Source organism: Tenrec ecaudatus, chromosome 3 (genome assembly GCF_050624435.1).
Source record: "Tenrec ecaudatus isolate mTenEca1 chromosome 3, mTenEca1.hap1, whole genome shotgun sequence".
NCBI lineage: Eukaryota > Metazoa > Chordata > Mammalia > Afrosoricida > Tenrecidae > Tenrec > Tenrec ecaudatus.
The window spans coordinates 122,028,433-122,053,071 of NC_134532.1; the positions used below are offsets into that span (position 1 = coordinate 122,028,433).

Below are 24,639 nucleotides of genomic sequence, written 5' to 3' on the forward strand. Positions count from 1 at the left end.
TTTAAAAAATCATTTTATTGGGGGATTCTTACAAATCTTATAACAATCAATCTTTGGCTGTATTCAGCCCACTTTTACATATGTTGCCATCAACATTTCCAAAACATTTTGTGTCTGCTTGAGCCCTTGGTATCAGCTCTTCATTTTCCCCCTCCCTCACCCATCCCTCCATCATGGTAAATCCTTAATCAATTATATATTATTGTTGTTATTTCCTGTCTTATACTGTCTATTGTCTCCCTTCACCCACATTTCTGTCATTCATTCCTCTCGTGGGGTGGGAGAGGCAGGGGAACCACCAATCTTTAGGTTAGCAATCTTACTGATTGCTTTAGAGCTTCACTCCTGTCTACCGAACCCCAAAAGCAAACACTCTGCCATGGACTTGCTTCCGAGTGATTAAACCAGAAACCAAACTCACTGCCATCTACTCGATGCTGACTCAGTGTCCCTATAGGACAACATAGACTTGTGGGTTTCCAAGATTGTTACTCTTTAGCGGAAAAGAAAGCCCCGAATTTCTCCCAGTTCCAACTGAGAGTGACCCTTTCAGGGCAGAGCAGTACCACTCCTTAGGTCTTCTAAACGGCAGGTCATTATGGGAACAGATAGCCTCGTCTTCATCCCATGGAGTGGCTAGTGGGTTCAAACTTCTCACCTTGACGTCAGTATCCCAACACCTAGCCCATAACTCCACCAGGGTTCTTTAAAAAGTGAAGTCTACTGAGTCTATTTAACTAATTTCAGACTTTAGTTGGACACTGGGTAACTCGATTGATGGTACTTTGAGTGAGTTTCAAACATAATGCTGCTACGTCAAAAAAAAAAAAAAAAACAAAAACCAGGTACTTGATAGGGGGGAAAATGTTGGAATCAAACATATTTTAAATATTGACTTCATCTCTCCAGCATCCGATGTATAAAATGTTATTGAATGTTTCTTCTTTCAGTTGCTGTGTGCCAAACACATACTTTTGACCTTATCTATCTTCTCCCTCCACCACTTGTCTGTCAGCTCTTCATACTGTGGTGGCTTGTGTATTGCTGCGATGCTCGAAGCTATGTCACTGGTATTTCAAATGCTGGCAAGGTCACCCAAAGTGAACAGGTTTCAGCAGAGCTTTCAGATTAAGAACAGATAACTATGAATGACTTGGCTCTCCACTTTGGAAGCAGAAGTCACTGAAAACCTTATGCATAGTTTCAAAATATAGTCAGATACTGTGGTAGTTATCTACTCTGGTGTCAATTTGAGGATTAAGAGTGTAGGGGTGGAGTTTAACCTGTCAATCAGGATATGGCCAATGGGGGCTCTGTCTGGGCATGGCCTTCTCCTGGGGATTCTGGGAACTCCTGCATTTCCTCTTTGGAGGTGGGAGTCTCTCTCTCTCTCCCTGCGAGACATCCCTGTGGCGAAGACACATGGAGAGAGGCTAATGGAGCCAGACCTCTGGAGCTGGAGAAGGCCTTTGAAGAGCCCTGCCAGCGCTGAGATGCTTACAATACCAGTGTATCCACAAGACTTCCCACCCACTTGCCTGTGATCTTCCTGCATTTGACATCATTGCACATGTTTCATGAGTCTGAAGAGGACTTTATAGATTGGTATAGAGCATATGGGCTAAAATTGGACTTATGGACTTGATCTTTGCTGGACTGGGATGGTTTCTTAATGTAGGTACCTTTTATATAAAGCTCTTTTATATACACATTTGAGTATCTATGAATTTGTTTTTCTAATCTATCCAGACTAACACAAGTACTAAAGGCCTAAACAAAGGAAGTAGAATATTGTCAATGAGAGTGCCAGAAAAGGGCCTCTCAGGCCTGTGGGTAATCAAACAGTGGCGGAAGAGGAGCTGATTTCTTGGAGGTGAGTCCACCAGGGTGACATGAGTTGGGTAAAGGGAGTGGAGTCTCCAGGGTCTTCATTTGCTAATGGTGCATAACTCAAGGTAAAGAGAAACAGCTGCAAACATCTTCGAATGATAGGAACTCGGAATGCACAAAGTAAGAAGTTAGGAAAATGGAAAGTGTTTCACATGGAGAGTGAATACATGAAGATTGATATCCTCAGCATTAGTGAGCTGAAATGGACTGGTATTGCCCATTGGAATCAGAAAATCATGATTTACTATGCTGGGAATAACACAATCAAGAGGAATGGCATGGCATTCATTGACAGAAAGGGTCTTACTAAATCCATCATGAAGTACTATACTGTCCGTGAGAGGATTGTATCTATCCAACCTCATGAAATCCAATCAATACAGCTATTTTTCAAATGTATTCACGGACCCCTCAAGCTAGTGATGAAGAAATCAAAGAATTCTACCAGCAACTTCAGTCTGAAATTGATCAAACAGGCAATTGAGTGCATTGATAGTTCTTGGTGACTGGAATGCAAGAGTTAGAAACACAGAGGAAGGAACAGTAGCTGGAAAATAGGGACTTGGTGTTGGAAATGAAGTTGGAGATCGCATGATAGAATTTTGCAAAACATTTACTTGATCATAGGAACTGCCTTTTTTCAACACCACAAAAGGCAACAGACACAAGAAATTCCTCATAGGGAATACACAGAAGTCAACTTGATTACATCTGTGGGAAGACACGATGGATGCTCAATAGCAGATCAGCTAAAACCAGATCAGGGGTCCGCTGTGGAATATCCCATCACTTGCTCAGATGGAAATTCAGGATAAAGCTGAACAAAATTAAAACAACTCCACCAGAGTCAAAATACAACCTCGAGTCTATGCCACCTGGATGTTGAGAACATCTCAAGAACAAAGTTGACACATTGAACACTATGACAGAGACCTGGGGGAGCTGGGGGAGGACTCAGCATCATTCCTGAAGAAAGCAAAAGCCACTAAAAAGAAAATGGAAAGGAAAACAGAAAAGATCAAAGTGGATATCAAAAGAGACTCTGCAGCTTGTTCGTAATTTTAGAGAAGCTAAAGCAAATGGAAGAAATTAAGAAGTCAAGGAGCTGAATAGAATATTTCAAAGAGCAGCTCCAGAAGACAAAGCCAAATATTATAACAAAATGTACAAGGAAATAGAATTAGAAAACCAAAGGGGAAGAACCTGCTCAGTATATATGAAATTCAAAGAACTCAAGAAAAGCTCAGGTTTCCAGTTACAATATTGAAAAATTCTGTGGACAAACTATTGCATGATGCAGGATGCATCAAAAAAGAAAAAAGAAAGAAAAAAGAAAAAAAATCTGGAAAGAACAGAGTCACTGTACTAAAAAAAAAAAACAACTGGGTGAAATTCCACCATTTCAGGCGGAAGCATATGAGCAAGAACCAATGGTGCTGAAGGAAGATGTTCCAATTGCAATGAATGCATTAGCCCAAACCAAGGTTCCAGGAATTGATGTCATACCCGCTGAAATGTTTCAGAAAGCTGAAGAAGCACTGGAAGCACTCACTTGTCTATGCCAGGAAATTTGGAAGACGCCGACTTGACCAACTGACTGGAATAAATACATATTTGTGCCCATTCCAAAGAAAGCTTACCCAACAGAATGCTTAAACTATAGAACAATATCATTGATATGGCACACAAGAAAATTTTTTCTTAAGATCATCCAACAATAATGGTTGCAGTAGTATACTGACAGATTCAGAAGAGGATGTGGAACAAGGGATATCATTGTTGATGTCAGATGGATCTTCGCTCAAAGCAGGGAATACCACCAGAAAGATATTTGCTTGTGTTCCATTGGCTTCACCAAGTCATTCAACATTGTGGGCCATACGAAACTGTGGATACTCTTGAGCAGTATGGGAATTCCAGAACACTTCCATGTGCTCATGAGGAATTTGTTCATGGATCAAGAGGCAATTGTGAAAATGGGAAAAGAGAATATTTAGGCTTTAAAATCAGTAAAGGTGTAAGACAGGGTTGTGTCCTCTCACCTTACTTGTTCAATCTGTATGTTGAGTACCCTATCAGAGGAGCTGGATCATATGAAGAAGAATGTGGCATCAAGATGGGAGGGAGACTTAGTAATAACCTACTCTAGGAGATGACATAACCTTGCTTGATGAAAATGAGGAGCAATTGAGCAACTGGCTGATGAAGATTAAGGATTATACCCTTCAGTGTGCATTAAAATTCAATGAAAAGAAGACCCAAATCCTTACAAATGTACCAATAGGTAGCATCATGATAAATGGAGAAAAGACTGAAGTTGTCAAGAATTTTGTCTTGCTTGGATTCACAATTAATGCTCATGGAAGAAGCCGTCAAAGGCGTGTTCCATTATGCAAATCTAGTGCACAAGATCTCTTTAGATTATTGAACAGCAAGGATGTTCCTTTGAGGACTAAGGTGTATCGCACCCAGGTCATGGCATTCTCCATTGCATCATATGCATGTGGAAGTTGGACGCTGAGTAAGGAAGGCTGAAGGAGAATCGATGCATTCGAATTGTGGTGTTGGAGAATAATATTGAACGGACCATGGATTACTAACCAATCTGTGTCAGAAGAAGTAAGGCCAGATCCTCTGTAGAAGTGAGGACAGCAAGACTTTGTCATACATATTTTGGACAAATTATCAGGGAGGCTCAGTCCCTAGAGAAGAGCATCATGTTTGGCACAGTGGAAGGCCTTCAAGGAGATGGACCGACACCAGGGCTGCATCACTGGTGCTGAAGGAAGGAACGATTGTGAGGATGGCCCAGGACATGGCAGTGTTTCTCTCTTTTAAATTTCATTTTATTGGGGGATCTTATAGCTCTTATCAAACACATATCCATTGTGTCAAACACATCTCTACATATGTTGTCATCATCTTTTTCAAAACATTTTCTTTCTTTTTGTTGTCCAGGAGGTCACTGGGTCAGAGCTGTCTCTGTGGCACCTGAGAACGTTTCTCCCTTAGAGGAGCCCTGGTGACATAGTGGATACCTGCTGGGGGATGACTCATGAGGTTAATAGTTGGAAACCACCAGCCTCTCTGCAAGAGAAAGATGAGGCTTTCTACTCATGTAAAGAACTGCAGTCTGCATACTCTGCAACTCAGGCTTCTACCCCACACTCCAGGGTTGCTGTGACTCAGAAACTGACTCGAAGGCAGTGAATTTGGGGTGGGTGGGTTGTTTATTGTCTGTTTGTTTATTTTTTCAACAACCATAATTTGGTGTTACCAATTCACAGAAGAGGAAGGCAAGACTGCACAAACCATGAAGAGGCAGAGCAGAGTTCAGATTAGCCTTTCATCAGCTAGTTCCGTCTAAACCATTACTCAATGAGAACGATAAATTCCCTTTCAGTTGGTCTTATAACAAAGAGCACACAGTCTCCAACCTTGAAAAACTGTTAATACTGGTTTGTGAATTGTTAAGAACGCTTCCAAAAATTTGTGAGAAATAGAGATACCGTGGAATTTGACGCCCGCATATTTCTCAAAGCCTCAGTCATGTTCAGATTAATTTACATTAGGTTTCTTAGCTTTAATCTCCATGTTATCAATTCAGTGGATGAAGGGATTAATTTTGCTTACCAAAACGGGCTTTCTGCTCTCGTAAAGGGTCACAATCTCGGATACTCCGTGGAGTTCAGATTCACAATTACATCGGGCTTCTTAGATTTAATCGCCATTTTATCAATTAGATGGATTAAAGGATTAATGGTTGTTTCCCGAGAAAGGGCGTTCCACTCTGTGAAGAGTTACAGTTTCTTTCGGAATCTCACAAGGGCAGTTCTACCCTGTCGTTTCAGATCGCTTTGTGTAGGCAGTGAGTTTGTTTTTCCTTTGCTCTTTCAGTGACTTGAGTGCCCCCATTCGGAAGAGGAGAAATGATTAAAAGGAGTTTGGGTATCAAAATTGTTGGGGACCCCTTCTCTCGACTTTATCTCCCTGAAATAGGGATGTCCTCTAATTTGATTTGAATTGTTTCAAATGGAATCTAAAGTACTTTTGAGTGTATAATTCAGCCCTTTATTCACATTGGAGCTATTCAACTTGTTTTGAAAATGCAGTGTGCTATTATTATAAATATGAAAGATTGATGTCACTATTATCCTAAGCAGCTGGAGATGTGCACAGGTGTTCTTAATCTATTAGTTGGAAGGCTAAGTAGCTGGCATTAGGATAGTGCTGTCTGTACAGTACTATATTTTAAGCCCACCATTTGCAATTGATTACATGGACCATCTGTAACTGCCTGTGAATCATGTTCGAATTACCCTTCTGGCATTTACTGAGCATTTGTCAAGTAGCTAACTGTTTCGTGCAGAAAAGTTGACACGTAATAGTTGTGAGGTTTCAATACATCAATTCTAGACACCAAACTGGGTAGAACCCACTAATGTGTCGTGTCCAGAACACTATTTTTTGATTAGCGAAGGAACACTGCCTCACTCCAAGACCCCTCGCTGCAAGTAGACAAAAAAGTCTTTTGTGGCCAGTGAGGTAACTGCTCCACCATTTGTGCCTTGTTCGACTATCTCGTGTGTGTGTGTGTGGGGGGGGGGGTTCAAAAGTGGCGAGGCGCGAGGGGCTAGAAAACGCAGCGGAAAATGCAGTGGGGGCGGCCGGTCGCGACCCGTTAGGGGCCGGGGACTCTAGGAGAGTCAGGGCATTGGAAGTCTGCAGTTCGCGGACGAACGACTTCCATGTAGACGCGCCCGAGAGACCTGTCAGACAGGGGAGGGGCGCCCGGAGCCCCAGAGGCAGCGGGGGCCGCGGGTCTCTGCCCCCCTCCCCAGAGTGCCCCAGTGAGCGGGGTGGTCTGCAGGAAGGCGCGCTGGCCCCCGGCACGTGGTTTTCAAAGCTCCGCCGGGAAATCTAGGGATGGAGGGGGCGCTACTCTGAGCTCCTCCTCGAAGCCTCTCCGCTCCTCCTCCCGGACACGTGACCGCGCCTGGCTGGTCTCTAAGCTCCCGCAGCGCAGTTCGCTCTGTTTCTTCCCTCCCGCTGCCTTGCCCTTCTTCTCCCTCTACCCGTCTCCACCCCCTCCCCCGCCTCCTGCTTTAACCCCAATCGCGGCTTGAGCTGCGAAGCGCCCGCCCCTTCGCCCTGTTACTAGCCTTCTCATTGGCTGAGGCCTCAAGGACGCGTCCCGAGGGCGGGCGGCCGCCATTGGTGCGATGAGCAATCGGAGTTCCCGGATGAGGGAACATTCTGCGGTATAAAGGGAGCGGGGAAGGCGGGAGACAGCGCAGTTTGAATCGCGGTGCGACGGAGTAGCTGTGGGGAGCTCGCTAGGTGTTGGACTAGCCCTTTCTCTGCCTTGCTTGTTTGAGATTCAGCGGGATTCGAAATGGTAAACTTAGCAGAGGCGCTCGGTGACTTGGCGGGTTTTTTGCCGGCGGGCGGAGAATCCCGTTATACAGTGGGATAAGGGGGTGAAGGGGTGGCGGTTGGGAACGCGCGGAGACTGGATTTGGAAAAGCGGAGGGGGGGCGTTTTGTCGGCGGCGAGCGCAGCAGCCCGCGATCTCGTGGCGGGCGGCGACGGTTGGGGCGCGCGCGCAACGCCGCTGGGGGCGGGCTGGCGGAGGCGCGCGGCCGCGGCGGCGGGCGGGGTCGCCCCTGCGGCGCGCGGCGGGCCGGAGCCCCCAGCGGGGCCGCGCTCGCGCCCGGGCCGCGCCGCGCCGCGGTGGGGGAGGGGCGCGGCGCCTGGGTAATCCTATATGTTCCGTTCCTCCTCCGCTCGCGGCCGTGTGCGCGCCGCAGGCTGGCGGTAAGGCTGGGAAGGACTCCGGAAAGGCCAAGACAAAGGCGGTTTCCCGCTCACAGCGAGCCGGCTTGCAGGTCAGTAGTTGCTCGTGCCGTTTCCCCCCCGCACCACCTTCCTCGTTTAGCGTCGCTCCTCAACTGCCGTTCGGGCTTTGGGGGGGGCAACCCGGTGTCGCGACTTGGGTCGCCGATAACGATAAATCTCGGCAAAGGGAGTCGGGGTGTCGGAGAGGGGGGCGATCACGTGTGTGGTTGCTGGAGGGTGTTGCTGCACTGGCGTCGCCCATGCTCTTTGCTTTGGCGCGCGTGTAATTTTCCAGTCCTTGACTAACGTCTTTGAGCATCTGTGTTGTGTGCTTAACATTAAGTTCCCAGTGGGCCGTATTCATCGACACCTGAAATCTAGGACGACCAGCCACGGACGTGTGGGCGCGACTGCCGCTGTGTACAGCGCTGCCATCCTGGAGTACCTCACCGCAGAGGTAATTGGGTGTACGCCTATAATCTGGAAACGACTTGCGGGGGGGCAATGAGAGGGAAAGGAGGAAAGTGATGCAAGAAGACTCGCACCCCTGAATGCGGCGACCGACCTCTGAGAACGCTAGAGGGAGCTGGTGCTTGTCGGCAGTCTTCACGGAGTTTCTGTTAACTGCCCCCGTAAATAATTGGGTGCCGCCTTTTATAGTTTTTGCTTATCTCACCATTCAAGTAGGAGGCAGTGGTGATGGATGGGTAATTTCTGCTCATGAATGTGTGATTCTGCTCTGGATCTTGGCCGAAGGCGAGCTGAGAGTTGGAAGGAGATGATTCAGGTTCTGTCTCTCTAGGTACTTGAACTGGCAGGGAATGCATCAAAAGACTTGAAGGTAAAGCGCATAACCCCTCGCCACTTGCAACTTGCTATTCGAGGCGATGAAGAGTTGGACTCGCTCATCAAGGCGACCATTGCCGGTGGTGGTATGTAGACTAGAATCCTGTGTGGCATTGAGAATGGCTTGTGCCTTCCTATCATTATCTGAAAGAACGCCTAAGTGTGTTTGCACTGCAACATGTGAAATTTGATTTATATAACTGAAAGTGGTGTTGTACTTTGCATGCTTTGAGCTTCCTTTTTCAAAGACTTTAAAATTAAATCTTTTTCAGATTAAACACTAACTTGATTTTAAATGCTGTGTTTATAAAATACATATACACATAAAAAGTTGAATTAATCTCTTGTCACTTTGAATAGGTGTCATTCCACACATCCACAAATCTCTGATTGGGAAGAAAGGACAACAGAAGACTGTCTAAAGGATGCCTGGATTCCTTACGATCTCAGGACTCTAAATACTCTAACAGCTGTCCAGTGTGGGTGATTCCAGTGGACTGTATCTCTGTGAAAAAACACAATTTTGCCTTTTTGTAATTCTATTTGAGCACGTTGGGAGTTTAATTAACTTCCCAACCAACCAAATTTCTGCATTCGAGTCTTAACCATATTTAAGTGTTACTGTGGCTTCAAAGAAGCTATTGATTCTGAAGTAGTGGGTTTTGATTGAGTTGACTGTTTTTAAAAAACTGTTTGGGTTTTAATTGTGATGCAGAAGTTATAGTAACAAACATTTGGTTTTGTACAGACATTATTTCCACTCTGGTGGATAAGCTCAATAAAGGTCATATCCCAGACTCGTGTTTTAAATTTGTTTGATTGTAATAATTCATCCCATTGAATCTTAACAATTGCTAAGCATGGTTCCTATATTGGAATTAAACTTGTGTTGATCAACAGTGAGCTGGTCATACCATGGTGTTTGTTTTTAATGTTCTATAATGCCTTCAGGGACTAAAGTAATGGCAGGATTGGGGTGGGATTAAGCTACAGGTTAGACATGCTTGAGGCATCTCAGTTTGTACATGGCTGCCTTATCAATGGTAATCTACCAGTGTACTGTTATGCTGGGAAGACGAGGGCTTACCCTACCATAGAATGGATGTATAGGGTAATTTTTGAAGATTACTACTAGAAAGTGGTACTTCGTGTGCCAGGTATTTTAAATCTACCTAAAATTGTTCCAATGCTGAATAGTGGGTAAGGGGAGAATCTAGATTTCCTCTTTAAGTGCACATTCTTGGCTTGACAGCTTTGGGGCGGGGAAGTCCATTATCTTGATTTTTCCATAAACTTAGATATGTTTTGTGGTTGGGTTGAGTGCAGAGCCATTTTTTTAAAGCACTTTGAGTTGGCAAATTCATCCCCCAAAAGTTTTCCATGTAGATAGTAACCAACAGTAGCATTCTACAGTTCTCCACTGAAGAAACAAAAATGACCTACAATTCCCAAGGATGAAAAGTGGGAAAGTCCAGCCACTACACATGATGGTTATATGTTGGGAATGGCTGGCACTTATTTGGGTCTAACGGTTTGACTTAAAGCAGCTTTTAAAAAATGAGCCACTGATTGACCTGGCAGTGGAGGCTGGGCCTGGAGGGTTGTAACTGAGGTGTAAAGGGTAATGGAGCCACGCGGGTGGGGTTTAGGGTCCAGATCCAGCATTGGCGAACACCTGTTGGAGCACCTTGTAGGGACAGGACGTCCTCGATGACCCGAAGTCTCCGGGCTTGGAGGGCCCAGAGGCGTTGCTTCTGGGTCTGGGAATTGAACTAAAAAGGGGTCCCAGCCAACTTGCCGCCCCGGAAGCAGCCTCTGGTCTTCGGGCTGCGGCGCCGGAGGTCAGGGCAAGGCGGGTCCCAGGCCGGCGGCGGCGGCGGCACCCCCGGGCGGGGCTGCGGCTGGTCTCGCCCGCGCTGGGCGGGCCCGAGGCGCTCCGAGCTCCGCGGGGCGGCGCCCCGCTGCCCAGCGCACCCGACGCTAGGCCCGGCCCGTAGCGGCCGCTGGGGGCTGGGAGGCCGCCGTGAGGAGGCGGAGCTGCGAGGCCCCGCCGCCCGCTCGCCCGCCCGTCCGCCCCTCGGGCCCCGCCGCCCGCCGCGGTCCCCGGCGCTCCTCCCTGCTCCGCCGCACGCCCCCACTCGGGCGGCCTCGCCTCCTGCTCCGCGGCGGGCGGCCGCTTCCGCCCCTCGTCGCCGCCGCGCCAGAGGAAACGGAAGGAGGTACCAGTCATGGAGGGGAACCGGGATGAGGCGGAGAAGTGCGTCGAGATCGCCCGTGAGGCGCTGAAGGCCGGCAACCGCGAGAAGGCCCAGCGCTTCCTGCAGAAGGCCGAGAAGCTCTACCCGCTGCCGGCGGCCCGCGGTGAGGAGCGCGGGCCCCCTCCCGGCCCCGGCCCCCCGCCGCCCGCTCGGCCCCGGGCCCCCTGGACCCCCGTGGGTCCCAGGCGGGAGCGCCCGACACACCCCCGCCCCGGCCCTGTGTCGGGCGCCGGCCGGGCCCGGTGGGCGGCCTGCGACCCTGGGCCCCGGGCGGCCGGCCGGCCTGCGGGTTGCCGGTCCTCGGGGACGGCCGGACGCGTTGCGGGCTCCGGGGCTGGGAGCCTCCGTGCTCTCGGCTCCTCGGCTCCGCCGGACCCCGTGGCACCGGGTGGTGCTGTGTATCGAGATGCGTGGTTCGGGGGCCCCTAGCGCCCCACCTTCGCCCCCAAGCCAGGCCTAGGCCCCTAGTGAGGTGAGGGGCACCGGGAACTCGAGGGGTGGATTTGCATGCAGACTTAAGGCTCCATTGCCTTTGGGGTAGAGAGCTGTTCCCAGAGCAAACATTTTGGAATACCTGAGATGACATCGTTTTTCTACGGGAGAGAAAGGAAAAGTGGGCTTTAAGAAGAGGTGAGGGGAGCCCACATTTTGCAGGAATAATCAAGAGTCGGGATGATTTGCTAAATACTCTCTGATGTGGTAACACCACAGTTACCAGCAAATTAAGGCAAATCTCCACGGAATAGATTACGGGCCTTCTTTTCGTTGAATTCACTTTACTTTGTGCAACTCTCTAGCAGCATAGCCAACATGTATTGAACACTTGCAAAGTGCCACGGGTTGTAGCAAGCGTTTTATATGAAATAATGCATTTATTCCTATGTAGGGGATTGATTTGACCAGGTTTTCTCATGTGGAAGCAGACTTTTTGGTGAATGAATGAACGAATGATTGAAAGGACATATTTTACCGTAGGTCATACAGTAATTACATAATGGAAATGTGAGAATAATTGAGCTGTCTTCACAAAAGACGCCTATTATCATTTGCCCTACCAGGTGGATCATGTTCTGAGTTTGAAAATCTTAGACTGATGAATGGGAGGCTACCTGTGGTGTTTGTTGTTTGCTGATTGTCTCCCCTCCATCGTTGAACACCTGGCATTCTTTGCTTTTCGCTCTGCCCCTACCTTGTCCTTACCTTGGGTCACCAGAGAAACCCGAAAAGGGCAGGAAAGGAATTAGTAATTGTTGAATCTTCCCTCTGTATCAATAGAGCCCTGTGGAGGCACAAACAGATGAACTCTGCTACTAACCACAAGTTGGCAGTTCAAAACCACCCAGAGACACCTCAGAAGAAAACTTGGTGGTCCACTTCCCAAAGGTCACAGCCACTGACCAACCCCACAGAGCACAGTTTGACGTTGAAACGCATAGTTGCCCTGCATGGGAGTTGACTGGAAGACAACTTACTTGTTTCATTGTTGTCTGAATACTCGATTTCATAGAACAATTATGTAGTCCTAGAGACAGCTTGACCTTAAGTGGGTAGACACTTAAGGGAGAGTGCCTTAGCTTTGAAAGCCTGGCTCCTCCACTTAATAGTCTGTAACCTTTATAATCTTGGATGAGAATCACTCTCGCCTTTAGCTTTCTGGTCTATAAAATGGGGCAAGAAGGTACCAGTCTCGGGACCAGTATGTGAAAAAAATGGGTTAATACAGTGACAGATCATTGGGACTGCCTGGTACCAGGTCTTGCAAGTTTTCCTGTTTGACTGGTATTCTATCACTCTTGTTAGTGAAAAACATTTTGTTTTGCATCACTGACTGGTTTCTGCCTCACACAGGTTCTGACTTTCACACCAGCAAAATAAGGAAGTTAATTTTACAGTAACTTTTAGCATTAAAAAACTCTCCACCATCCAGTCAAAAGCTGACTCATAGTGGCCCCCTGTGGGTTTCCAAGACTATAGAAAGCCCAGCCTTTCTTCCTCAGAGCTGGTGGTGTTTTCGAACTGCCACCCATGCAGATCACAGCCCAACACCTAACCACTGCACTGGTAGGACTCCCTACTTCTAGCATACAGACAACCAAATCAGTCTGATCATGGACACTAAAATATCAAAGAATAACCTAATTTGATTGAAATCACCTATAGAGGACTGTTCATACAGAAGAAACATTTTAAGTACAGGAATAAAAAGTCAGCTGTACAAATGTAAGGCAGTATGTAATTACCAAACAAAATAATCAAGGTCTTGGTGTGGTGTAGTTTGAAAACCTCAGTTCAAATATAGACTTTTGCTTTTTTTTAAAATCTTTCAGCACGGTCATGTTACTTAGCTTCTCTCAGTCTTCTTTCGCTGCATGTCAAATGATTTCTTCACCTCGTTTATCTGAACCTTAACTGAAATGAAGTGTGTGCTTAGCAAAGCATATCTCATACTGAACATTCTCAGATTTTTACTGAATAATTTAAATATTGCATTAGTTGATCATTACATTACATGATCAAAAGTTGTGTCCAAGATAATCAGAGCTATTGCTTGAGAAATTTTGCCCTGAAATTTTACTAGTAGAGACGATCACCACCACCAAAAGCAGCAAAGGAAGCAACTGCCATAGAATTCATTCCAAACCATGGGGACCCTATCGGACACGGTAGGATTTTCAAACCCCCAACCTTTTAGTTGGCAGCTAAGCATGTTAACCACTACGCTACCAGTGCAGGCCAGACACCACCAAACCTTTAGAAATCAAGTTGGTTGGATGCTCCTGTGAATGTTGTCTTACTAAGATAGGCAAAAGGAAAAACATCACATCTATTATTCTTATACTGGGAATAGAAATCCTTGAGGTTAACTCTAAGTTAATATTAGGATTTTTATATTTGTAATTTTACTCATGTCTAACACTTAAATCTTTTGGCAAGTGTTCCTTGAGCAAAAAATTGATCTTTAAATGGATCTAAGATATCATTGCTTTCTATGTTTTTAGTTAAGAGTATTTTCTAGTTTACATATTGTAGTAAACATAATGGATTTAAGTTTTGCATCTTTCAAGTATTTTCCTATCTATGATTTTATTCTAAGCTTGAAAATATTCCTATGTGAATAGCTACTGCATAGAAAGTGTATATTTTCTGGGAACATAATGTCAGCAGTCAGAAAGTACATTATATTTTAGTTTTCCCAACTATGCAGTTACTGAATTGTTGACATGCTTTACACTTTTACAGTGGGTTGTATTCTTACTGTTAAATACATTATGCTGCTATTGTAGTTAACACTGGGCTGCTAACCACAGGGTCACCAGAGGAGAAAGAAGAGGCTTTCTACTCCCATAAAGAGTTACAGTTTGGGAAACCCACAAAGGCAGTTCTGCTCCGCCCTATAGGGTTGCTATGAGTCGGAATCAACTCAGTAAGTGGAACTGAATTGCCTGTTGTAATATTTTCCCATTTCTGATTAATTGGGAGGACTTATATATTTTCATATGCAGAGAAACTCACTTTTGTTTTCAAGAGTATCAGAGTAATTTGAATCTAAAGGTGACTGACAGTTTCAAAGACTATCCTGGGTCTTTAATGAACAGATAACTCATATTATCTTCTCATTTATCAGCATATTTGGAGTCCCTGAATGGCACAAACTCTTGAGTGCCCACTGTTCATCAGAAGGTGGAGGTTCAAGTCTACTAAGAAGGACCTTGGAAGAAAGACCTGGAGGTCCACTTCCAAAAAATATCAACCATTGAGAATTCAAAATGCGCCTACCCACACACACACAGAGACATTAGAAATTAAAAGTCTCCTTTTGATTTTTTCCCCTTTGAGAGGTACATGTCTAGTTAATAACGTCGCCCCACTTCTCTTCATAAATATAACAAAAGTCTATTTTTATATAAATGTCATGAGGGGGTACCCAAAAAAGAAACTGTGCTGGGTGAAGTGGAGCTTTCGTAGTACCCATTCCACCCCACCCCACACTAGGCAAGCATCAAGTAGTTTCCTCTGACTTAGTGCAGCTAGTGGGTCACCTGGGAAGGTTCTCTCCGGTCACAGTGTATTTTTTCATAAAAGCAATTTGGTTTCAACCTTGTTTTTGTGATGACCGATTTAAGAGAACAGCGTGTGGCTGTGAATTTTTGTTTCCTGGTCAGGGAAAAGTGCTGCAGAAACTGTTGTGATATGGAACATAGCGTATAAGGAAAAACTCAAGTGTACGAGTGGTATTCTCGTTTCAAAAAGGTGAAGTGTCAGTTGATGACAAACCTCATTGTGGAATGCTGGCAGCTTACCAAAGGGATGAAAATGAGGACTTGTAGAGCATTTGGAGTGTGTTCTACCAGGTCAAACCATTAATCAAGCTTTCTATGTAGAGGTTCTGAAAAGATTACATAACTGCGACAAAAAAGCCTGATTTGTGGCAGACAGAAGACTCATTTTGCCACCACGACAATGCACCTGCTCACGTAGACATCTCACTGCGCCAGTTTTTGGCAAAAAACAGCGTGCGTCTCTGTGTCCACACACTTTACTCGCCTGACTTCATTCCATGTGACCTCTTTTTGTTTCCGAGAATGAGGAGGGACATGAAAGGACAGTGATTTGATGACGTAGAAGAGGTGAAGAAATAAACGAGGGAGGTGCTGTCAGCCATCCAAGCAGATGAGCTCTTAAACTGTTCTGTCATTATACTTCTGAAACATTATGCAAATATTTCTTTTAAGATAATTCCATCTTTGCTGACTCAATTAAAATTTAGTGATAACTACAAATTAAATCCACAATAATTATTTCTATAGCACCAAGTTAAACAACTTTCAGTTAATAGATTATTTTAGGCATCATAGTTGAAAAATGTGTACTGAAATTAGGTTTGAATCTTAACTTCATAGTTATCTGACCTGGACTATATAACATTATACATGATATATAACTTAATCTTCCTGAGTGCTAGTTTCCTCATGTTCCGGGGGGTTTCCAAAGTTCATGGACAAATGGAAGGAAAAGATGATGGAATTTTTCTACAAATGTTTTGAAACCCTTACCCTTAAAATGGGTATTTATTTACCCAACAAATGTGGAATATGCGATCTGGAGTGCCGACTGATGAGTATAGGACTTGGTAATTACCAAGCATGCAATACTGAGTGCCAGGCACTCTAGGGGGTAGAGGTTGAGGGGGCAATTAGACCGTCCATGTATTCATGGAGTTTGCATCCCATGAGAGATAGCAGGTAGCAGTGGACATTATGGTGACTCAACTAATATCATTCTCCCTTTTCATAATCTTAGATTGCCTGTCTGTAATCTTCAGTTATTTTGAGGGTATTTTTATTAACTTAAATAATGTGAGAATATCCTGCATTTTTACTATGTAAAAAAATGAGTTGTTTTGGGGTTTACAGTATCATATTTGTTCTTTTTCAGTCATTTTTACCTATTTGAATGTAAAATAATTGCTTATAAACTAGAATCCATCTCATTTTGAAAAATTTTTGAAGTAAAAGATCAGAGTTCTTCACTTTTGGATTGTCCATAAACGTGTTAACTTTTCACTGATCCTTGATGTGAAATGTGCTCAGACTAAATTAAATGCATATCACCATGCAGCCCCAAAGAAAACAGTCTGCCTGGAAGAAGAATGCATATAATGAGATGGCATAATTATAAAACCAAAAGTAAATATATTCTGGCATATAAATATGTTGTGCCACCCAACTAATGTTTTAATACTATACATTATTAGAAATGAGATCTTGTGTGATAGCTAAGCATTTAATAGATTAGAGAAAGCCAATGTGTTCTAAATTCTGGAAGCATGTAAGCCGAATCATATTACCTTCTGTGGCATTGATTCTCAAAGAGGTAAGAAAGGAAGGACAGTAAAGAAAAAGAAAGAGCCCAGCAGCCCAACACCTGTCCTACAGTGCCAACAGGCTCCTTTAGTGATTGTGTGTGTGCCCCCCAAATCTCGGCCCTTTGGTCCATCCCAACTTCCAGCCACCCACACTTCCCAGGGCTATGAATCTGTATGGAATCAGAACGCCTCCTCTTTCTCCATGGAGCAGCTGATGACTTTGAACTGCCAACCATGCTGTTAGCAGGTCAAGGAATAAAGGACCTTGTCATTGTTACTGCAAACAACCTCCCATTTTTGAAATGATGAGTCTGAATAATGAGCCTTGTCCACACGTTTTAATTTCAGAGCCAAGAGTGTTTAGTGTGATCATGTACACTCACAGTTATTGTTAGAGTTCCTAGATACTAACTTGTGAAGAAGCAAAAGTTCAGTATCATAACAGTTGAAATCTAGAACAGTAATACGATCTTACTTTAAGCATAGCCGACACCCAGCTATCACCACAGAAGATAACCAAAACCTTGCGAAAATGAGCATCTTTGCTAAGAATGGAGGGGAACTTGGTACAGATAACTTGTACGTGGTGTAACTTAGACTGTGGCCATATGTAAATACTAAATATAAAATGTTCTTCCTAGTAACTGAAATACCTGTTATCCACCTCCCCCCTTTTTTGTTTTTATGGAAAGTGACATTTCAGAATAAAATTCAGGCAGAGGTGCTGCACCTACTAGATTGGTTCATTGTTTCTGGGCCTTTTCAGTGTATACAAGTAGGAAATAGCTGATTTTAAAACAAACGAAGAAAAAAACAGCCTATGACTTTTTGTTACTCCTAATTGTAATTAAGTATTACAAGGTTTTTACCACAAAATGTCCAGCTTACACGTGTGTCTTCATACTTCCACAGTAGGAATTCTTGTTCCCAGGGGCACGAGAAATGACTGTGCCATATCATTTATGTTCTTTGTGCCCCATTGTACACATGACAGTCCCAGAGTAATATTACCAGTGCTGTTACACTTCATGGCCTCGGTGTTACCATTATTGAAAATAGTGACATCTTTTTTGCATGTGCTTCGCTCATTCTCATTTCTATTTTTTAAAGAATTTAAAATTACAGAAAAGTCACAGTAGTTCAGCCTTCACGTATACTCCGGATCCTATTTATTATAATTTTACTATTATTTGATGCATTATCTGTTTACTTCTTACTTGCTTTTCTCCGTTCTCGCGCCCCTTCTCTTTATACACACAGACTTGGCTTTGTATGATATGTTTTTAGATCCACTTAAGAGTGAGTTGTAGAAGTAATGCCCTGTCAACCCTCAGTAATTCAGTGTATATTTTCTAAGACAAAGACACCCTTACATGACCATCAAATAAGGAAATTAGCACATAAAACTTCAGCTTTTTCCAGTTTCCCCAGTTATGTACATTATGGAAAGATGGATTCATGTTGCAGTTGGCATAATGATCCTTGTTGGGTTTCTCTCTCGTGGGAGAAAAACCTCCATTCCTTGACTTTGCACCAGAAAGAATTCACACCCAAGCCTGCTTTGTGATCCAAGTGAGTTTTACAAAGAGTAGAAGCACTTTCAGGTGTTCCAGTAAATAGGATACAAGCCAGACAGAGGCCATGGCCAGATCCTGTGGTGGGACCCAGTGGAGCTGAACTGTGTGGCAGTGGCTGGGACAGAGCCAGAGAGAAAAGCTTCCGACTTTTCAGGCCCTCCCTCTTGGGAGGCATGGTCGATGGTTCTGTTTGACCCCATTGGCTGAATTAAGCCCACCTGGCCTAGATGGGGGCTCACCCAGGTTTACGGACTTCCTGTCTCAAAGACTTGAATGTGTGCTTGCCCTCCAGCGTTAAAGAGGGTGGAGGGAGGCTTTGGAATGTAGAGGGACAACCCTTAGTTCTGCCTCTAGCTCCCTAACTCCTCCAGCTAACTTCTGTCTTGGATTGAATTGTGCCTCCCCCAAATGTGACACTTTGTGCCATGGTTCTCAGTGGTTTGGAGTTATGTAGTGATATAATTTGGCAGTTATGTAAATATAGTGATCCTCCATGATGTGACCAGACAGTCAATTATTAGAATGCAGTATATTTAGTCAGGTCCCAGTTTTAGAACTTACCAGAGAGAAGCAAACAGAGAAGAAGGACCTACTATCACCAAGAAGGAAGGACCTGGAGCAGGGTGTGTACTTTGCAACTGGTGCAGGAACCTTTTAGACCCAGGGAAAGCTTGATAACCATGACACAAGGGTTCTTGACTGACATGCTGAAAAGGAGGCCTTCTTAAACTCCGAATCAACAGAGAGAAAGCCTTTCCCTGTAGCTGGTGCTCTACATAGACATCTAGCCCCACAAGCTGGGAGAGAAGAAATTGATGCCATCCATTTGTGGTGTTTGTTACCAGCCGCGCTAGCTAACTGCAACAGAATGCGGCGCCATGGGAGTGAAGTGAGTTCTACTTACACACGCAACTTGGGGAGTGGGTAATGAATGTTATGGTGCCCAATTTAAAAGCTTACCTTTTTATTATGAAACTATGGAAGCTAGAGTATGCATATTATGTATGTTTCTGTGTGAGCATATATAATTCTGAGTTATTCAGTGCTGCTACAACATATATACAACACAGATTTAACAAATGTACAACAAGTAGATGGATTTAAATTTATTTTTTCACAACTTAAACTAAAAGTATTAATTCAGGGCATTGGTTCTAGAGGAAGTCTTTTTTTTCTCTGTTGCCTATGGGAGGAGGCCCTTGTCTCCTTTTTGCATCTGTGAATCTGAGATCACTTCAGAATCTCCATGTATCTTGGTATCAATCTTGCCCTGAGTTAAGGAGGCAGGGGCACTAGATCCAAAAGAAATGCGTCACTCCCGACTTTTCTTTCTGGATGATACTGAAGTCCCACTGATCTCTGCTTCCTTGTTTAATCTCTTTTATATCTCAAAATAAATTGACTCAGGATACAAGCTGATCCTATACTTTGTATCCTGCCTCATTAATACATTTGCTTCTGATTCTGTCTCATATCATAAAAGTTAGGATTTACAATACATAGGATAATGAGATCAGATCACAATGGAAAGTAACCACTAATACTGAAAAACTTGTCCGAGCCAAGTTGACATGTATTTTGGGGGTACACAATACTGTTTATAACAGTGGTTCTCATCCTGTGGGTCGTGACCCCTTTGAAGATTTGACCCTTTCACAGGAGTTGCCTGATTTATAACAGTAGCAAAATTACAGTTATGAAGTAGCCATGGAAATAATTTTATGGTTGGGGGGTCACCACAGCATGAGAAACTGTCAAAGGGTTGCAGCATTAGGAAGTGTGAGAACCACTGGTCTATGGCAACGTTTATATTCATTTCAAGTATGTTTGCTTTGATATCTGATATATAAGCAGATCTGTACATGTGAGGGTAAATCAAAATATATTGCTACCAAAATCATAGAAACTTTACTAAACAAAAATATTAAATTACGAAGTTATTGTTTATATATACTCCATATAAGTCTATAAATGTCCATACTCTTGATTTATACCATATCAAAACGGGAGTGTTGGCGTCCATCCTGGATGGATGAAAAGTGATTCTCTTTTTAATTTTCTTTGACATTTAGGGAATAAAAAGTCTGGAGCAGGCGTCCTCAAACTGGCCCGCTGAAGGCATTTATCTCACCTGCCGGGTGTTTTTGCCCTGTTTGTTTTTTTAATTCAAAGTAAGATAGGTGCATAGGAATTTGTTCATAGTTTTTGTTTGTTTGTTTTTTAACTATAGTCCGACCCTCCAACAGATCTGAGGGACAGTGAACTGGCCCCCTGTTTAAAAAGTTTGATGACCCCTGATATGGAGGGTCAAACTCAGTGTTGTAGGTTGTGTAGAGTAAGATTTCGTATAAAACGCTAGGACATCCCTTGCGGAATGAGCAGGTGCATTGTGATAGAAACAAATTCCTCAGTGCAGTTTTCCTTCCATTTTCCTCACCAATGCAGGTTTTAATTTTCTTAAAACATCTTCTTAATAAGCCCATATGATGATTGTTTCATGTTCTTTCAGAAAATCTATCAGTTACCCCTTTGAAGTTCCAAAAGTACAGTCGCCATAACCTTCTGAGCACCTCTCTGTTTAGAATTTAACTGACCCGGCAGATCTTGGAAGCTGCTGTTTTGACTGGACCTTGCTCTTTGATCATATTGGTTATTCCAACACTCTTCCATGGCTATTACCGTTCCAAACTTATTAAAAAACTAACGGAAAGATCATTTATTGGAACTAACTGATCAAGTTCATGTAATGCTTTTGGAACCTCTGATAGTTAAAGTTTTGTGTCAACTTGGCTATGCCAGTTGCTTGGCAGTTGAGATGCAGTAATTGCCTATGACATGTTGCCAGGAGAGACCAGTCCCTGGAGAAGGACATCATGCTTGGGAAAGTAGAGCAGCAAAAAAGAGGAAGGGCTCTGTCATTTATATAATTAATTTTATTAAAAAATAATCTTGGTGGTATTCATCAGCATTCTTAAATATGTGATTTTTCCCATTCACTATTAATTTCAACTATTGGTTTTCTTGTATCAGAAAAAAAATTCAACTAATGCTTTGATTTTCTTTTTTCAGGGCTCCAACTGTATGCCTGTTAGATCTTCTGTATGTATCTACAGTATTCCACTCTCTCTCAAATTATATTTAATTAAAGATTAAAAATTATCCTCTTAATCTCTTTCCTTTAACACATTTTTATCCTTATTCTTTGATTATTCTCATTTCTTATTTGTGAATAGTTTTTATTTCTTAATCTTTTCTGAGTTCTATCCTCTATGAATAAATACTTTTTGTGTCTTTCAAATTCAGATTTATGCTATTCTTTCATATTATGTATTCTTAAGGTTTTTATAGCATGTTTAGAAATAGTTGGTTATAGTATTGATCTGTCTTTGTAGATCTTTATGTGTTCATTGTCTTCAAAGATTTGTGTTATCTTTCTCATATGATAACTGTATATTGTATTTTGACATTTTTCCTTTTCCATTTTTGTGATTTCATTTTAGTTAAGTGTTCTAAATATAGGAGGATCTTCTCGTTTGTGTACATTAGAAAGTGTGCCATCTCCCTACTTCCTTTTCCTTCCCAACTGTTATTCCGGTCTTCTCTTGTCCTCCTCCCCTCGTCCCCATTGCTTTTGCCCCCCTCCTCGGCTTTTAATACTCGTCAATTTCTCCTTGTCGTATCACTGTTCTGGAAGGGAGGTTTAAGCGTATTCAATTTTGAGAGTTTTAGTATCTACACTGTTAATTTTCTTGACAATGTTTGCATTTACCCATTAGTTAAGTGAGCTAAATTAATTCCTTCTGAACACTCTCTTCTCAGTTTTGCTTGATAGGCTAAATATAGGGCTCTTCATGGTTATTTTGTGACTCTTCTGTTCCCTGGCCTGGCTTATGCCCATTACTGCCCTGTGACTGCCCGCTAAATGCTAATACCCACATAGATTCTGGAGCTGCTTGTGATTTGCCTCCACTTTCTAGTACTTTGAGATGTTGCCTACGAAGTGTTGACCTTGTTAGTGAGTTGCTGTGTGTACCATTTTGGGAAAATTTGGGAAGCTACTGCCCTAATCATCTTTCTTTTTCTCTTTTTCCCCTAATCTTTCTCGCTAGTAATGTTTGATTTTTTAAAGTTGGTTCGCAACATTGCAAAATGTTTAGTATTTAAAAGTATATAATATTAAAAAATGTTTCATATTTCAAACTATGAAACATTAGAAGATGTTGCATATTTACAAATTGTGAACCACTACCCCAGACCATGCAGAACTCCTCTCAAAATTAGCATTGTGATTGCCTTAAATTAGGACTGAACTACATTAAAAATTGAATATATCTTAAATATATTTAGTTTATAACTAAATAGATTGCTTTCTGAGTGAGTGCCTTTCTTTGAACATTTGTTTGCTGAAATTTATGAGGAGCAAAAATTTAAACGCATGTGCATCAAAATCTGTCTGCATTTGTTAATGCATGAAATTAACACTCCTTTCCTTTTGAAAAACCACCAACAGCAACAACACAAAATCCATTCTGTCTTTTTGTTTCTGTGCCCAAGAGAGCAATATGCAATGGTGGCATATTGTTGTGATTTTCAGGAGTGGGGAGTGGGAATCTGCCTTTTTCGCATGTGTGATGTTGCAGGGAAATCTGGATAAAATATTTTGTATAATCAATTTGATTTAAGTTGTAGATGACTTAGTGAATCAAATTTGCCAATTTGGCAGGAAAAAAACACTGTGATAACTAAGGGGACATCAAGACATTGATGGAAAAATTCAGTTATCTTTTCATTCAGTTTTTTCCATAATGTAAGTTTTCTTTGCTCAGGAAAATGTTCTAAACAAAATATCTAATTTTTTAGCATCAATATTATCTTGTTTACTTCCATAGCAATCTGTTTCTTATCTGACTTAACCAGATAACCTTTCACATCATTATAGTGAGAACAGCATTTTTTGCATTAGGCCTTTTTTTCACCATCTTCTTGAAACTGCCGTTATTCTTGAAGTAATATTCCATTTCTAGGTGACATATTTCTTTGCTGAGCAAAATTGCTAATAATTTTTTTCTGAGTTGAAGTAGCTTTGCTATGCTTATATTTGGTCTCTTGATTTTAACATAAGTAACTTTTTAAATGTAAATAACTTGAAAATTTTTCATTGCTGTATATTTTTTTCTTGATAGATTTTTCTCTTAGCAAAGGCTTTTACAGCGACCATAAATGTTAACTTCTGTTTCCTTTTGGTTGTATTTGCCACCGAGTAGCTTCCAACTCATAGGACATGCGTAAGACAGTAGAAGACCCAGATGAGCTAAGGTGATGTGCTTTAGCCATGCTATCAGGAGGGTCCAGTCCATGGAAAAGGACATCATGTTTGGTAAAGTAGAAGGACAGATAGAATGATTGTGAGGATGGCGTACAGCCAGTCAGTGTTCTTTTGTAACCAGGTTGCTATAAGTTGGTGGCACCTAACAAGAACATCAGTAATAATTTCTCACTAAGGTAGCAATACTTTTTAACCTACACTTAAATTTATTTGTAGCTTCTTTGATATTTTTGCCTAGGCAGTCATATGATTTGCAAATAACTGTTTTGGTTAGATAGTAGTTGTTGACAGGTGCCGTCCAGAGGATTCTGACAATCGTGACCTTATGCACACCATCTTCACAATTGTTCTTAAGCTTAAGCCCATTGTTGCAGTCACTGTGTCAATCCAGCTCCTAGAGGGCCATCCCCTCCTTCACTGTCCCGCTACTGAGCATGATGCCCTCTCCTGGGATTGGTCTCTCCTGACAACATGTCCAAAGTAAGTAAGACAAAGTCTTGCCATCTTTGCCTTTAAGGAGCACTCTGGCAATACTTCTTCCAAGACAGATTGGTCTGTCCTTTTAGCAGTCCGTGGTACGATCCGTATTCTTCTCTGGCACCACAATTCAAATGCATCGAATCTTCTACAGCTTTCCTAATTCAGTGTCCAACTTCACACATAAAGGGGGCAATTGAAAATACCATGGCTTGAGTCAGTCATATCGTAGTTCTCAAAGTAATATCCTTTATTTCCAATACTCTAAAGAGGTCTTGGTGCAGCAGATTTACCTACTGTAATGTGTCTTTTGATCTCTTGATGACTGCTTCCATGAGAATTGATTGTGAATCTAAGTGAGACACAAATCTTTGATAACTTCAACCTTTTCTCCTGATGTCACCTATTGGTCCAGTTGTGAGGATTTGTGTGTGTGTTCTTTACATGTACTGAAGACTGCAATCTTTGACCTTTATCAACAAGTGTTTCAGTCCTTCGTACTTTCAGCAAGCAAGCTTGTATCTACAGATCACAGGTTCTTCATCGCCTTCCTCCAATCCT

At 42.9% G+C, this 24,639-nt stretch overlaps 2 protein-coding genes across 3 annotated transcripts in view; both read left to right on the top strand.

The window, feature by feature from the left end:
• Positions 1-7,102: 7,102 nt before the first annotated feature.
• H2AZ1 (H2A.Z variant histone 1) lies at positions 7,103-9,035 on the top strand. Its single transcript, XM_075543989.1, has 5 exons — positions 7,103-7,288; positions 7,701-7,778; positions 8,072-8,185; positions 8,531-8,660; positions 8,935-9,035. Exons 1-5 carry the CDS (start codon positions 7,286-7,288, stop codon positions 8,994-8,996), a joined length of 387 nt encoding a protein of 128 aa, XP_075400104.1. The 5' UTR covers positions 7,103-7,285; the 3' UTR covers positions 8,997-9,035.
• A 1,547-nt stretch (positions 9,036-10,582) lies between these two features.
• DNAJB14 (DnaJ heat shock protein family (Hsp40) member B14) overlaps positions 10,583-24,639 on the top strand; it is a 43,095-nt gene continuing 29,038 nt past the window's right edge. For both annotated transcript variants that reach the window (XM_075543990.1, XM_075543992.1), the window contains exon 1: positions 10,583-10,935. In XM_075543990.1, the coding sequence (XP_075400105.1) occupies positions 10,803-10,935 (133 nt within the window). In that variant the 5' untranslated portion in view covers positions 10,583-10,802. The remainder of the gene's footprint in view (positions 10,936-24,639) is intronic.

Bases quoted from the DNA above. Each gene is read 5' to 3' on its own strand.
- H2AZ1 (XM_075543989.1), top strand. The intron at 7,779-8,071 runs GTCAGTAGTTGC...CTTAACATTAAG, and splicing joins CACAGCGAGCCGGCTTGCAG to TTCCCAGTGGGCCGTATTCA. The intron at 8,661-8,934 runs GTATGTAGACTA...CACTTTGAATAG, and splicing joins GGCGACCATTGCCGGTGGTG to GTGTCATTCCACACATCCAC.